Genomic DNA, 15,897 nt, shown 5'->3' on the forward strand with positions numbered 1-15,897 from the left:
TATAAGGAGGAATTTCCTGGCAGTGGGAACCATTAACCAGTGGAACCTTTACTTCTATTTTGCTTCTCTCTTTCTTTCTGCTTTTTTATTTGTAGATTTTATAAAACATTTTACATGTAGTATATGCACCAAAGACAAATGCCTTGTGTGTCCAATCACACTTGGCCAATAAAGAATTCTATTTCACAAAATCGTTATAGTCAACAAATATTCCTTGCACTAACCAAGGACTCATGGAAAAAACCTATTATTAATATCTGGAGCTCACAGGAGCCAAACTAAGATTTTGCGGATATTTTGGCAAGTTCAGGGCTGTTCTTTTTAGGATTTCAGCGGAGTGTTGGAAGCACAAAAGTTCAAAGGTGAAGATGCAATCAAATGAAAGCCAGCCACTTGCCCCAGGTATCTAATAAAACACAGCTCTATTTCATCCTTCGGTTGACTGGGCCTACATTTAACCCGGGAGCCAAACTACTGCATCGAGGAACCCAAAGCAAATTATAAAGCTTTTAAAACCATGTCCCAAATGTGCTTTTTCAAGAGGAAAATGGACTTTCTGGTTTTAGAAACATAGAAGTCTGATGGCAGAAAAAGACCTCATGGTCCATCTAGTCTGCCCTTATACTATTTTCTGTATTTTATCTTAGGATGGATCTATGTTTATCCCAGGCATGTTTAAATTCAGTTACTGTGGATTTATCTACCACGTCTGCTGGAAGTTTGTTCCAAGGATCTACTACTCTTTCAGTCAAATAATATTTTCTCATGTTGCTTTTGATCTTTCCCCCAACTAACTTCAGATTGTGCCCCCTTGTTCTTGTGTTCACTTTCCTATTAAAAACACTTCCCTCCTGAACCTTATTTAACCCTTTCACATATTTCAATGTTTCGATCGTGTCCCCCCTTTTCCTTCTGCCCTACAGACTCTACAGATTGAGTTCATTAAGTCTTTCCTGATACGTTTTATGCTTAAGACCTTCCACCATTCTTGTAGCCCGTCTTTGGACCCGTTCAATTTTGTCAATATCTTTTTGTAGGTGAGGTCTCCAGAACTGAGCACAGTTTTCCAAATGTGGTTTCACCAGCGATCTATACAGCGGTATCACAATCTCCCTCTTCCTGCTTGTGATACCTCTAGCTATGCAGCCAAGCATCCTACTTGCTTTCCCTACCGCCCGACCACACTGCTCACCTATTTTGAGACTGTCAGAAATCACTACCCCAAATCCTTCTCTTCTGAAGTTTTTGCTAACACAGAACTGCCAATGCAATACTCAGATTAAGGATTCCTTTTCCCCAAGTGCATTATTTTACATTATTTTACATTTCTCTGAAGACGTTTCGATTCTCATCCAAGGAGCTGCTTCCATTCTGACTGGTTGGTGGGGAATGGATTTTGAACAGTCCTCTCTCAACAACATTTAACGTGCAATTCTCACATAGGTCACCTAAAAATCTGCATTGGGAAGGAAGGCACCAAATGAGAGCTATTACCTCCACCATTGGTGACCACGGAGTTCCCTCGGTGTTCTTGGTACTGGCTCTCTCTCCTCAACCTCTGTTCTTTTGTGATCTCGGCCACTCGCAGGGGAAGGTCAGAAAACTCATCTGTCGGCTGCATTAAAAATAAAAACAATACCCCCTCTTGTGTTTGGTAAAACCTTTGAGACAGAACCTTTATAAGTCTGTCCTGGAAAAAAGCTGCACTTAAAGTCAATGTAGAGTTTTAAAAATACGCACACCCAAACAGTACATACAAGATACAGTATATTACTAGTAAGTAAAAATTTACACAGCAGCAAAATTCAATTCTAGGTTTTATCTCTTGGCTCAGTTCAGTGAATTTCTGAAGGCCTAAAACTCAGAAAAGGGGCAGAAATCTACCTGTAGACTTGGGAGAATTTAGGATCCACTTCAAAGGACATTCTTCATTTTGGTATATTTGTACAGCAATTCAATGTGGATAATTTATTTTATTTATTTATTTATTAGATTTGTATACCGCTCCTCTCCGCGGACTCAGGGCGGCTAACAACAGTGATAAAAAAATGTGTAGCAATCCAATAATAAAACAACTAAAAACCCTTATTATAAAAACCAGACATACATACTGACATACCATGCCTGATGGCAGAGGTGGGTTTTAAGGAGCTTATGAAAGGCGAGGAGGGTGGGGGCAATTCTGATCTCTGGAGGGAGTTGATTCCAGAGGGCCGGGGCCGCCACAGAGAAGGCTCTTCCCCTGGGTCCCGCCAAGTGACATTGTTTAGTTGACAGGACCCGGAGAAGGCCCACTCTGTGGGAACTAACCGATCGCTGGGATTTGTGCGGCAGAAGGCGGTCCCGGAGATAATCTGGTCCGGTGCCATGAAGGGCTTTATAGGTCATAACCAACACTTTGAATTGTGACCGGAAACTGATCGGCAACCAATGCAGACTGCGGAGTGTTGGTGTGACATGGGCATTTTTGGGAAAGCCCATGATTGCTCTCGCAGCTCCATTCTGCACGATCACCTTGAGATTCGACTACTGCAATGCGTTCTACATGGGGCTTACTTTGAAGAGTGTTCAGGAACTGCAAATCGTGCAAAATGCAGCCGCGTGAGCAGTCATGGGCCTTCCTAGGCATGTCCATGTTTTCTCCAACACTCCGCGGACTGCATTGCTGCCCATTGGTTTTCGGACACAATTCAAAGTGTTGGTTATGACCTATAAAGCCCTACATGGCATTGGGCCAGATTACTTGTGGTACCGCCTTCTGCCGTATCAGTTCCAGCAACTGGTTGCATCCCACAGAGTTGGCCTTCTCCAGGTCCTGTCAACCAGACAATGTCACTTGGCGTAGCCTAGGGGAAGAGCCTTCTCTGTGGGGACCCCGGCCTCTGGAATCAGCTCCCACCAGAGATCTGCACTGGCCCCACCCTCCTTGCCTTCTGCAGGAGTCTTAAGACTCATCTATAGCTGACCCACCTATACCGCCAGGCATGGGGGATTTGAGACACCTTTCCCCCAGGCTTATTATAATTTATGTTTGGTATGTATGTGCGGTTTGGTTTTTAATTATGATAGGGTTTTCAGTTTTTTAATATTAGATTTGTGCCAGTATTATATTGTTTTTATCGTTGTTGTGAGCCGCCCTGAGTCTTCAGAGAGGGGTGGCATACAAATCTAATAAATTATTATTATTATTATTATTATTATTATTATTATTATTATTATTATTATTATTATTTAGGCCGCCAGGCTTGGGGCGATTGAACTTAGCCCCCTGGCCAATGAATGTTAAGTATGGTTGTTGTCTGAATGGGTATGATTGATTTTTAATATAATTTTAATAATATAATTTTAGACTAGTTTACTTAGTTTTAATTAATTGGATTTAGCCTATTGTATATTATTGTTTCCTTTTAGCCGCCTGGAGACCTTGGAGAGGGGCAGCATGTGAATCAAACAAACAAACAAACAAACAAACTTTTAGTGCTATCAAAAAATATTTCAACCTACTGCCTCCAGGCTCTCCCCATTAGTATTCAGAGAGGGGTGGCATAGAAATCCAATTAATAAAATAAAATAATAAAATTAGAGGAACAATTTCAATGTTGTTTGTTTTAGGGACTATTAGCAGGGTGGGAAAAACCCTCCTCTGAAAGGCAATGACTTCAATGAACTGAGCCAAATTTCTCTTTCTTTTTGTCTTTGCTTGACCAGACTTTTATCGGAATCAAATATTTGATAGCTTCCTGCCTCCTTGACTTACGATAAGTGACATAAAGGGAGGCTATTGATTAGTGGTTTCCCAGCCTCCCATTTTTTTGCAATTTCAGAAGGAAAAGTGAGACGCGAGAGCAAAATAAGATGCTTCAAGATTACAGCCCCCTGAAATGCCGGTTCTACCCTTGTTCCGCCTCCCTTTCCTAAGTTACAATTATCTGCCAACCAAACACAAGCCAAGCGCGCTTACTTCATTTCCGGACCACCTCTTATCTCCGCTGTCTACGCTGTTGAACCCGGAATCCAGGGCTCCGTACGGTCGACTCGAATACAGGTCTTCGTGGCTATCAGAGAAAGAAAGAAAGGAGAAATTCTTGGGGGAACATCTGATATTAGGCAGGAATACAAAGGACACATTCAATTTTTTCCCAAGCTGCTTTCTATGCTGAGGGTGATCCTACAAGAGGGGCCTGGTTCTTACAACAGAAGTACAGTAGTACCTCGTGATACGAACCCCTCGCCATACGAACGTTCCGAGATACAAACCCGGGGTTCGGAAAAAAATTGCTTCTTCTTACGAACTTTTCCTGCCTTACGAACCTGCCGCCCGAACGCCGAACCCGGAAGTTAGGCAAAAGTTCGGGTTCGGGTGGCCGCCGAGAAGCCCTCCCATAGCCTCCGTGTGAGCCGAAAATCAACTGGCCGGTATGCACAGGCATCTTGGAGCTGAGCTAGGGCAATGGCATGTGTGCCAGCAGATATGGCTCTGCGTACCCCCTGTGCCATAGGTTCACCACCACTGCCCTATGCTACTTTAGACAAATGGTAGAAACATAGAAACATAGAAGACTGACGGCAGAAAAAGACCTCATGGTCCATCTAGTCTGCCCTTATACTACCGTGTTTCCCCGATAGTAAGACACCCCCGATTGTAAGACGTATCGGGGGTTTCAGGGGGGTCGGCTAATATTAAGCAGTACCCCGAAAGTATTGCGGGAGGGGAGAGCCCGATGACGTCAGGAAGACCCAGGGAAGGTTTCTTCGGCCGCCCAGCAGCTGATCTGCTCGGCAGCGCGGCAGCAGCCCTGGCGACGGTTCCCTCGGCAGCGCGGTGGCAGGGAGAGGCTTGCGGCCGCCGAGCAGGTGGGAGAGCTCGGTGGCAAGGCACAAAGGATTTCCCTCGGTGCGGGTCGGTTGCTGGGACGAGCGCCTTTGCTGCAAGCCGCCGCCCCGCTCGGCTCGCTTCGGACCAGCGCCGTCCTTCGCCTCGCCGCAGCGCCACCGCCTCTTCCCCGGCTTGGCAAAGCGAAGGACGGCGCTGGTCCGAAGCGAGCCGAGCGGGCGGCCGGAGCTGCGCCCTCCTTCGCCCGCCTCTTTTCCGGCAGGCAGGTGGGGCTGCCCAACTGCACAGAGCGGCTCCTCCCCTCCAGACGCGTGTCGGGGAAGCGGGTCGGTTGCTGGGACGAGCGCCTTCGCTGCAAGCCGCCGCCCCGCTCGGCTCGCTTCGGACCAGCGCCGTCCTTCGCTTTGCCAAGCCGGGGAAGAGGCAGTGGTGCCGCGGCGAGGCGAAGGACGGCGCTGGTCCGAAGCGAGCCGAGCGGAGGGGAGCGCCGTCCTTCGCCTCGCCGCCACCGCCTCTTCCCCGGCTTGGCAAAGCGAAGGACGGCGCTGGTCCGAAACGCCACAACCCCTTCAGCAGAAGATGGAGAATTCTCGCTCGCAGGAAAAACAATCCAGGCTCACCAACCCGGAAATGCGAGGCGAAGGACGGCGCTGGTCCGAAGTTGTAGAACTTCTGTTTTTCCGAGTGACCCCGCATTTCCAGGTTGGCGAGCCAGCTGGCACCAGGCTGCGTAAGGGAGATTCTCCTGGGCGCGCAGCTCCCTCGCCAGCGCCGTGAACTGCTCCGCCGCTTCGGCCAGGGCTGCCGCCTCGCCCGCCGGGTGGCCCAAGCTGGCGGTGGCGCGCTGCGCCCAGAGCTTGGGCCACCCGGCGGGCGAGGCGGCGGCCCTGGCCGAAGCGGTGGAGCAGTTCGCGGCGCTGGCGAGGGACTTGCGCGCCCAGGAGAGTCTCCCTTATGCAGCGCGCCACCGCCAGCTGGCACCAGGCTGCGTAAGGGAGACTCTCCTGGGCACGCAGCTCCCTCGCCAGCGCCGCGAACTGCTCCGCCGCTTCGGCCAGGGCCACCGCCTCGCCCGCCGGGTGGCCCAAGCTCTGGGCGCTGCGGAGCTTAGACGACACCAGCCGGTAGCGCGTCAGGAAGTCGCCGCTGGCTCCGGCGCCCGAAGAGGCCTCACCCAGGCTGAAGTCCGAAGACGAACCGGCCCCGGTGCCCGGGACAATATAAGACATACCCCGAAAGTAAGACATAGTGGGGCTTTTGGGGATAAAAAGAAAGTAAGACACTGTCTTACTTTCAGGGAAACACGGTATTTCCTGTATTTTATCTTAGGATGGATCTATGTTTATCCCAGGCATGTTTAAATTCAGTTACTGTGGATTTACCAACCCCGTCTGCTGGAAGTTTGTTCCAAGCATCTACTACTCTTTCAGTGAAATAATATTTTCTCATGTTGCTTTTGATCTTTCCCCCAACTAACTTCAGATTGTGTCCCCTTGTTCTTGTGTTCACTTTCCTATTAAAAACACTTCCCTCCTGAACCTTATTTAGCCCTTTAACATATTTAAATGTTTCGATCATGTCCCCCCTTTTCCTTCTGTCCTCCAGACTATACAGATGGAGTTCATGAAGTCTTTCCTGATACGTTTTATGCCTGAGACCTTCCACCATTCTTGCAGCCGTCTTTCGACCCGTTCAATTTTGTCAATATCTTTTTGTAGGTGAGGTCTCCAGAACTGGACACAGTATTCCAAATGTGGTCTCACCAGCGATCTATATAGCGGGATCACAATCTCCCTCTTCCTGCTTGTTATACCTCTAGCTATGCAGCCAAGCATAGCTAGAGGTATAACTGGTTATCCAATCTCTTCTTAAAAACTTCCAGTGTTGGGGCATTCACAACTTCTGGTGGCAAGCTGTTCCACATATCAATTGTTCTGTCAGGAAATCTCTCCTTAGTTCTAAGTCCTTCCTTCCTTCCTTCCTTCCTTCCTTCCTTCCTTCCTTCCTTCCTTCCTTCCTTCCTTCCTTCGTATGCCGCTCCTCTCCGAGGACTCGGAGAGGCTCACAACAAGAAACAGTACAAATCCAATACTTAAAACAAATTAAAACCCTTAATATAAAAACAATCATTTATTTATTTATTTATTTGTATGCCGCCCCTCTCTGAAGACTCATACATCTCATACAGACCATACATAAAGCGGAAACGGCCCAGGGGAATCAATTTCCCCATGCAGGATGACAGAGGTGGGTTTTGAGGAGTTTGCAAAAGGCAAGGAGGGTGGGGGCAGTCCTAATCTCCAGGGGGAGTTGATTCCAGAAGGTAGGGGCCGCCACAGAGAAGGCTCTTCCCCTGGATCCCGCCAGACAACATTGTTTCATCGAATTTAATTTCCACCCATTGCTTCCTGTTCTACCCTGAGGCTCTTCAAAGAATAGTTTCACTCTCTCCTTTGTGGCAACCCTTGAGTAATAAAGATCCATCTCCAGTGAGATCCAGACACACCCGGGGGGTAGCTTTTATCCACAAAACCGACTCCATCACTATAGACAGAGCCGTGACATAAAGCTATTAAGGGCTGAGCCAGCACAAACAGACAGTGACCGGAGAGCTCAATACAGTGACTTTAGAGATGCCTTATTTTAAAAACTGCTTCCGTCAGCAGCCCGTTGTAACAAAGGACATCCCGGACTCCCTGCCAGCGGACATTTAACAAAGCATCCTCTGTCCCCCAGGCCCTAGGGAAATCCGTAGCGGGTCTGTAACAACAACAACAACAACAACAACAAGTAGACAACTTGGCTTCACCCAGGCCTTGCTAACTGGCTGGTTGTCACTTGCTTTGAAAGACAACTCACTGGTGGGAGAAGTATTACTTGCAATGTTGTTTATTTCTACGGCATCCAGTCTCTGAAAATGCCACAACGGACACACAACGGACATCTCAGGAAGAGGTGTCTGACCCAAAGGGCATTTTCACAGCGTGGACTTTTGTGCGTTTCCAAGTAGCTGACACCAGGTGTGCAAACGACAGGCCGAATTGGATTGAAATCAAGTCAATTTAAGTCACGATTTAAACCCCACTGGTAAAAAGGCTTGATTTGAATCAACTCGATTTAAATCCTAATTTCCAAAGAGGAACTGTCTTCTCTGACCCACAGCCACTCCTCCTCTGACCCGCTGCTGACTCAACCCAATATTGCAGAATATGCAGCCTCATGCTACACAACTCAACTCCATTTCGTGCTGAATAAACTAAATTGTTAACGTACCTTAAAGAAAAAAATTAACTTTAGATAGATTTTTACTCCAAAAATATTTCATTAAAATAAATTTGATAAAAATCAAGTCCGATTTAATTTTTTTAATCTATCTTTTAATATATATTTTTTAAAAAATCATTGGTTTTTAATCCACCCTGGTGAACGAGGCAGGTTTTTCATTGTTTTAATTTCTACGTTTGCATTAGCTCCATTCTACATTTTACTAGAAGAGCCCTCCACTCCTCCACTCACAACAGAATCCCCTACACAACCAGACTTACAATCCTAGGTTTAGAAAGCTTAGAACTAAGTTGCCTAAAGCACGACGTAAGCATAACCCATAAAATCATCTGCCACAACGTCCTTCCTGTCAACGACTACTTCAGCTTCAACCACAACAACACACGAGCACACAATAGATACAAATTTAATTTAAAGTAAACCGCTCTAAACTCGACTGCACGAAATACAACTTTAGTAACCGAGTAGTTGACGCATGGAATTAACTACCAGACTCTCTAGTATCATCACCGAACCCCCTAAACCTGACCCTGTTGACCTCTCCCAATTCCCAAGAGGTCAGTAAGGGGCGTGCATAAGTGAACCAGTGTGCCTTCCATCCCCTGTCCTAATATTTCTCCTTTACTACTGTCATATATATAAATATTATTATATCTTGATACAAAACAACAGGTACAGGTATGATAAACTAGATCCAGGAGGCTTCAACACTTCACCTCAGGAGGGCGCTGTGCGGACAGCTTTGAAGGAGGTTGTGATGATGCAACCAGGAGATTGGTAGTTCTAGTCCCGTTTTAGGCTTGAAAGTCCGCAGGGTGACTTTGAGCCAACCCACCAGAAGGTGGTTAAGAGCCCTGAGCAGTGTTTCTCCACCTCAATTTTTAGGACGGGTGGACTTCAACTCCCAGAGTTCCTCAGTCTGCGTAGAAAATTCTGGGGATGGAAGTCCAACCTTCTTAATTCAGGCGAAAAGTCCAACATGAATTTGAAATATCTGGCTACTTACCAAGATCCGAAGCCTATCGGTCGCCTATCGTAATCGGGAAGGTCCGGCACAACTTTACACGCTTCCATGTTCAGATACTTAAATATGTGGATTTTTCCTTTTATACATATCTAGAAAGGGGGAGGGGAGGAGAGAAAAAGCATTTTGTATTTGTTAACGGTTTTATCCACCATATTCTATGATTGTTGATTTAAATGTCCTTTAATGTTTCAATGTTTCTGCCCTGAAAGCCGTCCAAGAGTTATTGGACACAACATGGATGGCAAATAAATTTCATAAATGTATTTCGTATGTAAATAAATATATTTTGAAAGCAATGCAGTCTATATGAAACTTACGGCTATTTTTAAGAAGTTTGACCAAGCAAACGTCCAGAGAGATTAAATAAGATCGGACCCACAGATTCAGAGCAGATCAGATATATAACCACCACTGAAAATGTACATTTTGGTTTTGACAATAAATTTGAACTTTTTCAAGATTACAGCACCCACATTCTAGTATGGCTCTTAAAGAAATACATTGATCCAGTTCAATACATGATGGCAGGTGGTTAAAGTCAAATACATCTTTCATGGAAGAACATTTTCTATATAAAAAGACAAATATCAGTTTTGAAGTTTTAATGCTGAATATTTTAATAATCTCTCTCTCTCTTTCTCCCTCTCTCCCTTCCTCTTGTACAACACTGACAAGGCAATCCACTAGTAAATAAACAAAGACCAAATCCTACCCCCTTTTCGCACTGATAATGTTATCTAGTCAGGTAAAGAAATGGAAATGTCTCTAAAAAAATAACAAAGCTTAGAGACGTCAGTTCAACGTTGATCTACAAATAATCTCTTCTAAAGTGATACATTCTCCAGTTTTTCTCGGATGGCTCCAGCTTCTAATAGCCTTCATGCTACATTTCTCATTTTTTACCCAATTGCCCTGTATAACATTAGTCTCAAGTGTGATTTAATAATCTGTTTTAATCAGCTATCAATTGCAGTTTCCTTTTTTTAGACTTCAAATGCCAAAGCCTCAAGCAGGCTCTTTGGGGTTTCATTTCGTGATAGTCGAGGACTTCATAAGAACCTAAGAAGAGCCCTGCTGAATCAGGCCGAACCCCATCGAGTCCAGCATTCTGGGTCATACAGTGGCCCACCAATTGTCCGTGGGGATCTTGAGCAGAAACAGAAGGCAAAACCATCCTTTTCCCTCGACCCCCAACAAATAGGACCCAAGGGAACCCTGCCTGCCTCAACCAACATAGAGGCGGCACTTGGACATCCATTTCAATAACCACCGATACACTTGACATCCATGAATCTGTCTAATCCTGCCTTGAAGCTCTCCAGGCTGACAGCTGTCGCGACCTCTTCTGGAAGTGGATTCCATCAACAAACAAGTCTCTTGGTGAAGAAATATTTCCCTTTATTTGTCCTCACTTTCTCACCTGTGTCCTCGTATTGTGTGATAGAGAAAATAATTGTTCTCTATCCACCTTTTCTATCCCATGCATGATTTTAAACACTTCGATCAAGTCACCCGTTAAACGCCGTCTTTCAAGGCTGAAGAGACCGAGGCGTTGCAACCTGGTTTCATAAGGGAGGGGCTCCATTTCCTTGATCATTCTTGTTGCCCTTTTTTGCACTTTTTCCAGTTCCATTATATCCTTCTTCGGATTAGGTGGAGGGTACTAAGCCCTTAAGAGGAGGTTGGAGGGATTTGTAAATGTACACTAACACGTAAGCAGTTCTGGGGGATGGCCCCATGCCTCATAAGCAGGATGCTGAAGCATTACTTCTGAATAGGGCCATTATACAATTGCACAGATAGCATCAATTACCACAACTCGTAGCACCAGCAAAATAATAGACTGTACAGGGATTTATTTATTTTTTTGCCTCCCGGCTCTGAGACTTAAATCGTAGGATGCATTGCCATGGATTGTCTCTTGTCCAAGGTGAATTCTACCTTGCCCACAAAGCACACATCTAATGCCACAGTCTTAACAACTAATGTAATAGAGCAAAAACACCAGAAGGCGCGCATTAAACTAAAAGCTAAATTTTCTCCAATGAAATAACGCAATTGGATTCAGAGAAACCACAGTTTTAGTCACAATTTTAAATTTTGAAACTTGGGGAATACATTACCTGGGCAGGGGGAGATTGCAAGGGGTTGTTATCTAAGGTGATTGTCTGTAAGTGCCTGAGGTTCCGGTAACACACTGGGATTGTTGTGATTTTATTGCAGGAGAAATCTAACCGAATCAAAGGCAGGTCGGCAAGCTCTGCAGGTGTATATATACACACACACACACACAACACAATAAAACATTAGAGGTCAACTAATTATGGAAGCAACAAGACATGCATAATCTAAAAACGAGCCCATTTTAACTAATATTCCGCAAAAGAGCAGTGACATGAAAACTTTGTTATGTCTCTGTGTTTATGTGCATGTTTTTACCTTCAGGTAAATGTACCAGGTGATTCCTCCTGATGTTGAGATCCCGCAAGGAATTTAGATTGCCGATCTGGGGAGGGATTGTCTGGAGTTCATTGCAGCTGACATCCTGGAAAAACAGAGGAGAGCTCAGTTTAAAAAATGTCAATTTTTCCCCGCTTCATGATCTGCATTGAAGTGAAAGCAACCCTTCACGAGTGCAAAGTTATTTGTTTTTTCCTTTGCTTTGTTGACTTTGACCTTTGTGTGCTGATTTTCCCCCGCTTTGAAACTAAACCAGAGCAAAGTGTGTGTCACTTTGTGAAAGAAGAAGGACTGTGAATTGCCTCACAGCTGCAAGCTAAGTATCACAGAACTGATAAGGGACTTGTACAAATTACCAGTTTGTTTGGAGACGAGGGCTCTTTGCTATACAAAAAGAGGGCTTAGTTTACGTGAAGTTTCATTATAAAGAACATTGTTTTGAATTTTCAAACGTGTGTGTGTCTGAAATTTGTACCTGTGAATTTTCAGGAGGATTCTATGAGAGACCCCAACAGAATAATCATGTATATGAATATTATTATATCTAATGTTTTTTCTTATTTTATTTTTACTAGTATCAAGCATATAAATATTATTATATCTTTACATACGTCCCATATGTACTTGACAAAAGAAATAAACAAACAAACAAATAAAACTTAAACCTGTAAAGCAGCAGACAGCAAAGAACCAAAGGCCGAGGTCAGAAAAGACGCAGGCACTTACGAGCTCCATCAGATGTCTCAGATGTCCGATCTCTTCTGGGATGGAGACCAGTTTATTGTTGCTGGCTATCAGCACTTTTAAGGGCAGGCTGCACAAGTGGACAGGCAACGTTGAGAGCTGGTTACGGCTTTTCAGAAAAGGGGGTGGGGGAGAGAGAAAAGAAATAAAGTATCAGAAAGTGGACCTGCATCAAAATGCAAAGACTCATTGTATTTTTGGGCAGACAAATTCAACAACCGAATCGACTTTTTTTCCCCCCTAAATGAAAAAGAGCAATTATTTATTTTGTCCACTTTAACTGAATTCCCAAACTCACAGATATTTATATAATAATAATAATAGTAACAATGACAACAATAATAACAATTTAATTAATAACAACATGAATTTATACATGCTCGGCATAAACATATAGTGATCCCTCATTTTTCGCTGGAGATGCGTTCCAAGACCACCTGTGAAAATGAATTTCCGTGAAGTAGAGGAAAGATATTTTTTTATGTATTTAACAGGTATTTGGACTTTTAAAACCCACCCTTTGTATTAAACAGTCATTTTATAATGTTTCTCAGCTGGAACTACATGTGATATCCTACCAGTTTCTTTAATAGAGTACAGTAGTACTGTAGAAGAATTTTATGGATTTTTAAAGGATTTAAATTTTTTTCATGGATTTAAGCCCCCTTTGAAAACCCGTGAAATAGCGAATCTGTGAAAGATGAACCGTGAAGTAGTGAGGGATTACTGTATCTATCCTAAGATAAAATACGTGAAATAGTATCAGGGCAGACTAGATCAGTGTTTCCCAACCTTGGCCATTTGAAGATATCTGGACTTCAACTCCCAGAATCCCCTGGCTGGGGAATTCTGGGAGTTGAAGTCCAGATATCTTCAAGTGGCCAAGGTTGGGAAACACAGGACTAGATGGACCAGGAGGTCTTTTTCTGCCTTCAATCTTCTATGTTGCTATGTAACAATAATAACAATAATAACAACAACAACAACAACAACAATAGACTATCCCATTCCCATCCAGCGTTCTGTCTCGTTGAAGATCAATCTTGTGCATTCAGGAAGTCGTTAGCAAGGAGAGACAAAGGAGCCTCCCTTTCCAGTATTATGGCTAGGGATATGGCGTAGGAGGTCATAAGCAGCCACAAAAGTCATCAAGAGTCCTGGCGGAACCCACAGGAATTTATGCGGCCCCACTGCAGGTGTTCCAAATGGCATCAGAAAATTAATCAGAGTCCGAGGCATGGCCTTCCTCAATCCTCCGATTTATTAACAGAGCCATGTTAGCACACTTTGAAGAACCCCGAGTCAGAGGTCCCGTGGGTTTCTCCACTGAGTTTAAAGTTCACCCCCAGTTTTATTTATTTCTATTTATTTATTTAATTGGATATCTAGGCCACCCTTCTCCAGTGGACTCAGGCCGGCTTACACAGTAAGCAATACAAAAATAAATTATTATTATTATTATTATTATTATTATTATTATTATTATTATTAATTAGATTTGTATGCCGCCCCTTTCCGTAGACTCGGGGCGGCTCACAACACAATAAAAACAGTTCATGCCAAATCTAATAATTTACAATTTAAAATATTTTTAAAAACCCATTATTAAGCAGACATACATACAAGCATACCATACATAAATTGTATAGGCCCGGGGGAGATATCTCAGTTCCCCCATGCCTGATGACAAAGGTGGGTTTTAAGGAGTTTACAAAAGGCAAGGAGGGTAGGGGCAGTTCTAATCTCTGGTTAGGGGAGCTGGTTCCAGAGAGTTGGGGCCGCCACAGAGAAGGCTCTTCCCCTGGGGCCCGCCAACCGACATTGTTTAGTTGACGGGATCCGGAGAAGGCCCACTCTGTGGGACCTAATCGGTCACTGGGATTCGTGCGGCAGAAGGCGGTCCCTGAGATATTCTGGTCCGATGTCATGAAGGGCTTTAAAGGTCATAACCAACACTTTGAATTGTGACCGGAAATTGATCGGCAACCAATGCAGACTACGGAGTGTTGGAGTAACATGGGCATACCCGGAGAAGCCCATGACTGCTCTCGCAGCTGCATTCTGCACGATCTGAAGTTTCTGAACACTTTTCAAAGGTAGCCCCATGTAGAGAGCGTTACAGTAGTCGAACCTCGAGGTGATGAGGGCATGAGTGACTGTGAGCAGTGAGAATGTAAGAAACCCAATATAAATATATTATAAAACCCCAACAATTCAACTAAAACCCACTCACACACATTTACTCACACTGTCCGTGGGGCTGGTGGCAATGCTCAATAACAATCTTGGAACTACAACCTGTTACACAGCACAAAACTCCCTACCACACGACAAAATCGAGAGGAATTTCAAAGCATCCAACATGATAATCGCAACTCTTTTACTAAATACACACAAGGGGAAAAAAAGTAGGATCTAAAAATCCCAGGCCTGCATTTGCCAATTTTTGCACAGCTCTGTGTGGCCTCCAATTGCAAAAGGATTTCCTGCTTTTTTTTTTTAAATAAAGAGGAAACTCTTACAGCTGAGAGGTGGTAGCAGAACAGGGGTCCAAGAATTTCTCTAGGTATGAATACATGGCAACTCCTAATCTCAAACAGCAAATGCTCTGTCCTACACATCAGCAAAAAGAATCAGAACTTCAAATACGAACTGAATAAACAAATTATCACAGATAATCCCCACTCGGTCAAGGACCTTGGAATACTAATAACTAAAGATCTAAGTGCCAAAGCCCATTGCAACAACCACTAAGAAGACCTCAAGAGTTGTAAACCTAATCCTACGTAGCTTATGCTCTAGAAATCTCACACTACTTACCAGAACTTACAAAACTTTCGCCAGACCCATCCTAGAATACAGCTCATCCGTTTGGAACCTATACCACATTTCTGACATTAACACCCTCGAAAATATCCAAAGATACTTCAGCAGAAGAGCCCTTCACTCCTCTACCCGAAACAGAAGACCCTATGAAACTAGACTTACAACCCTGGGTCTAGAAAGCTTAGAACTACGACGCCTTAAACATGATCTAAGTGTTGCCCACAAGATCATATGCTGCAATGTCCTGCCTGTCAAAGACTACTTCAGCTTCAACCGCAACAACACACGAGCACACAACAGATTCAAGCTTAATATTAACCGCTCCAAACTTGACTGTAAAAAATACGACTTTAGTAATTGAGTTGTTGAAGTGTGGAACTCATTACCGGACTCCATAGTGTCATCCCCAAACCCTCAACACTTTACCCTTAGACTATCCACGGTTGACCTCTCCAGATTCCTAAGAGGTCAGTAAGGGGCGTACATAAGCGCACCAGAGTGCCTTCCGTCCTCTGTCCTATAGTCTCTCCTATATCTCCTATATCTTCTCTACTATATCTCTATAAGCTTCATTGTATATTATTGTGTATTGGACAAAATAAATAAATAAATAAATAATAAAAGTATATTTTCTTCTGAATGTAATTAGCGTGATCTGTGCCTTCTATGTCTTGTTTTCTTTAAGGCATTCTTTTATTATCCTTACCTGTAAACAAAATAT

The 15,897-nt window shown here is 44.0% G+C and overlaps 1 protein-coding gene across 6 annotated transcripts in view; it reads right to left on the reverse strand.

Moving 5' to 3' along the window:
* The window catches only part of LRCH3 (leucine rich repeats and calponin homology domain containing 3), a 128,813-nt gene that overhangs the window by 47,233 nt on the left and 65,683 nt on the right, over positions 1–15,897 (reverse strand). For all 6 annotated transcript variants that reach the window (XM_070753826.1, XM_070753823.1, XM_070753825.1 and 3 more), the window contains exons 3-8: positions 12,333–12,459; positions 11,586–11,691; positions 11,270–11,406; positions 9,126–9,235; positions 3,962–4,055; positions 1,495–1,615 (exon numbers count right to left, since the gene is read on the reverse strand). In XM_070753826.1, the coding sequence (XP_070609927.1) occupies positions 1,495–1,615; positions 3,962–4,055; positions 9,126–9,235; positions 11,270–11,406; positions 11,586–11,691; positions 12,333–12,459 (695 nt within the window). The remainder of the gene's footprint in view (positions 1–1,494; positions 1,616–3,961; positions 4,056–9,125; positions 9,236–11,269; positions 11,407–11,585; positions 11,692–12,332; positions 12,460–15,897) is intronic.

Source organism: Erythrolamprus reginae, chromosome 5 (assembly GCF_031021105.1).
Source record: "Erythrolamprus reginae isolate rEryReg1 chromosome 5, rEryReg1.hap1, whole genome shotgun sequence".
In the NCBI taxonomy this organism is placed as follows: Eukaryota; Metazoa; Chordata; class Lepidosauria; order Squamata; family Dipsadidae; genus Erythrolamprus; species Erythrolamprus reginae.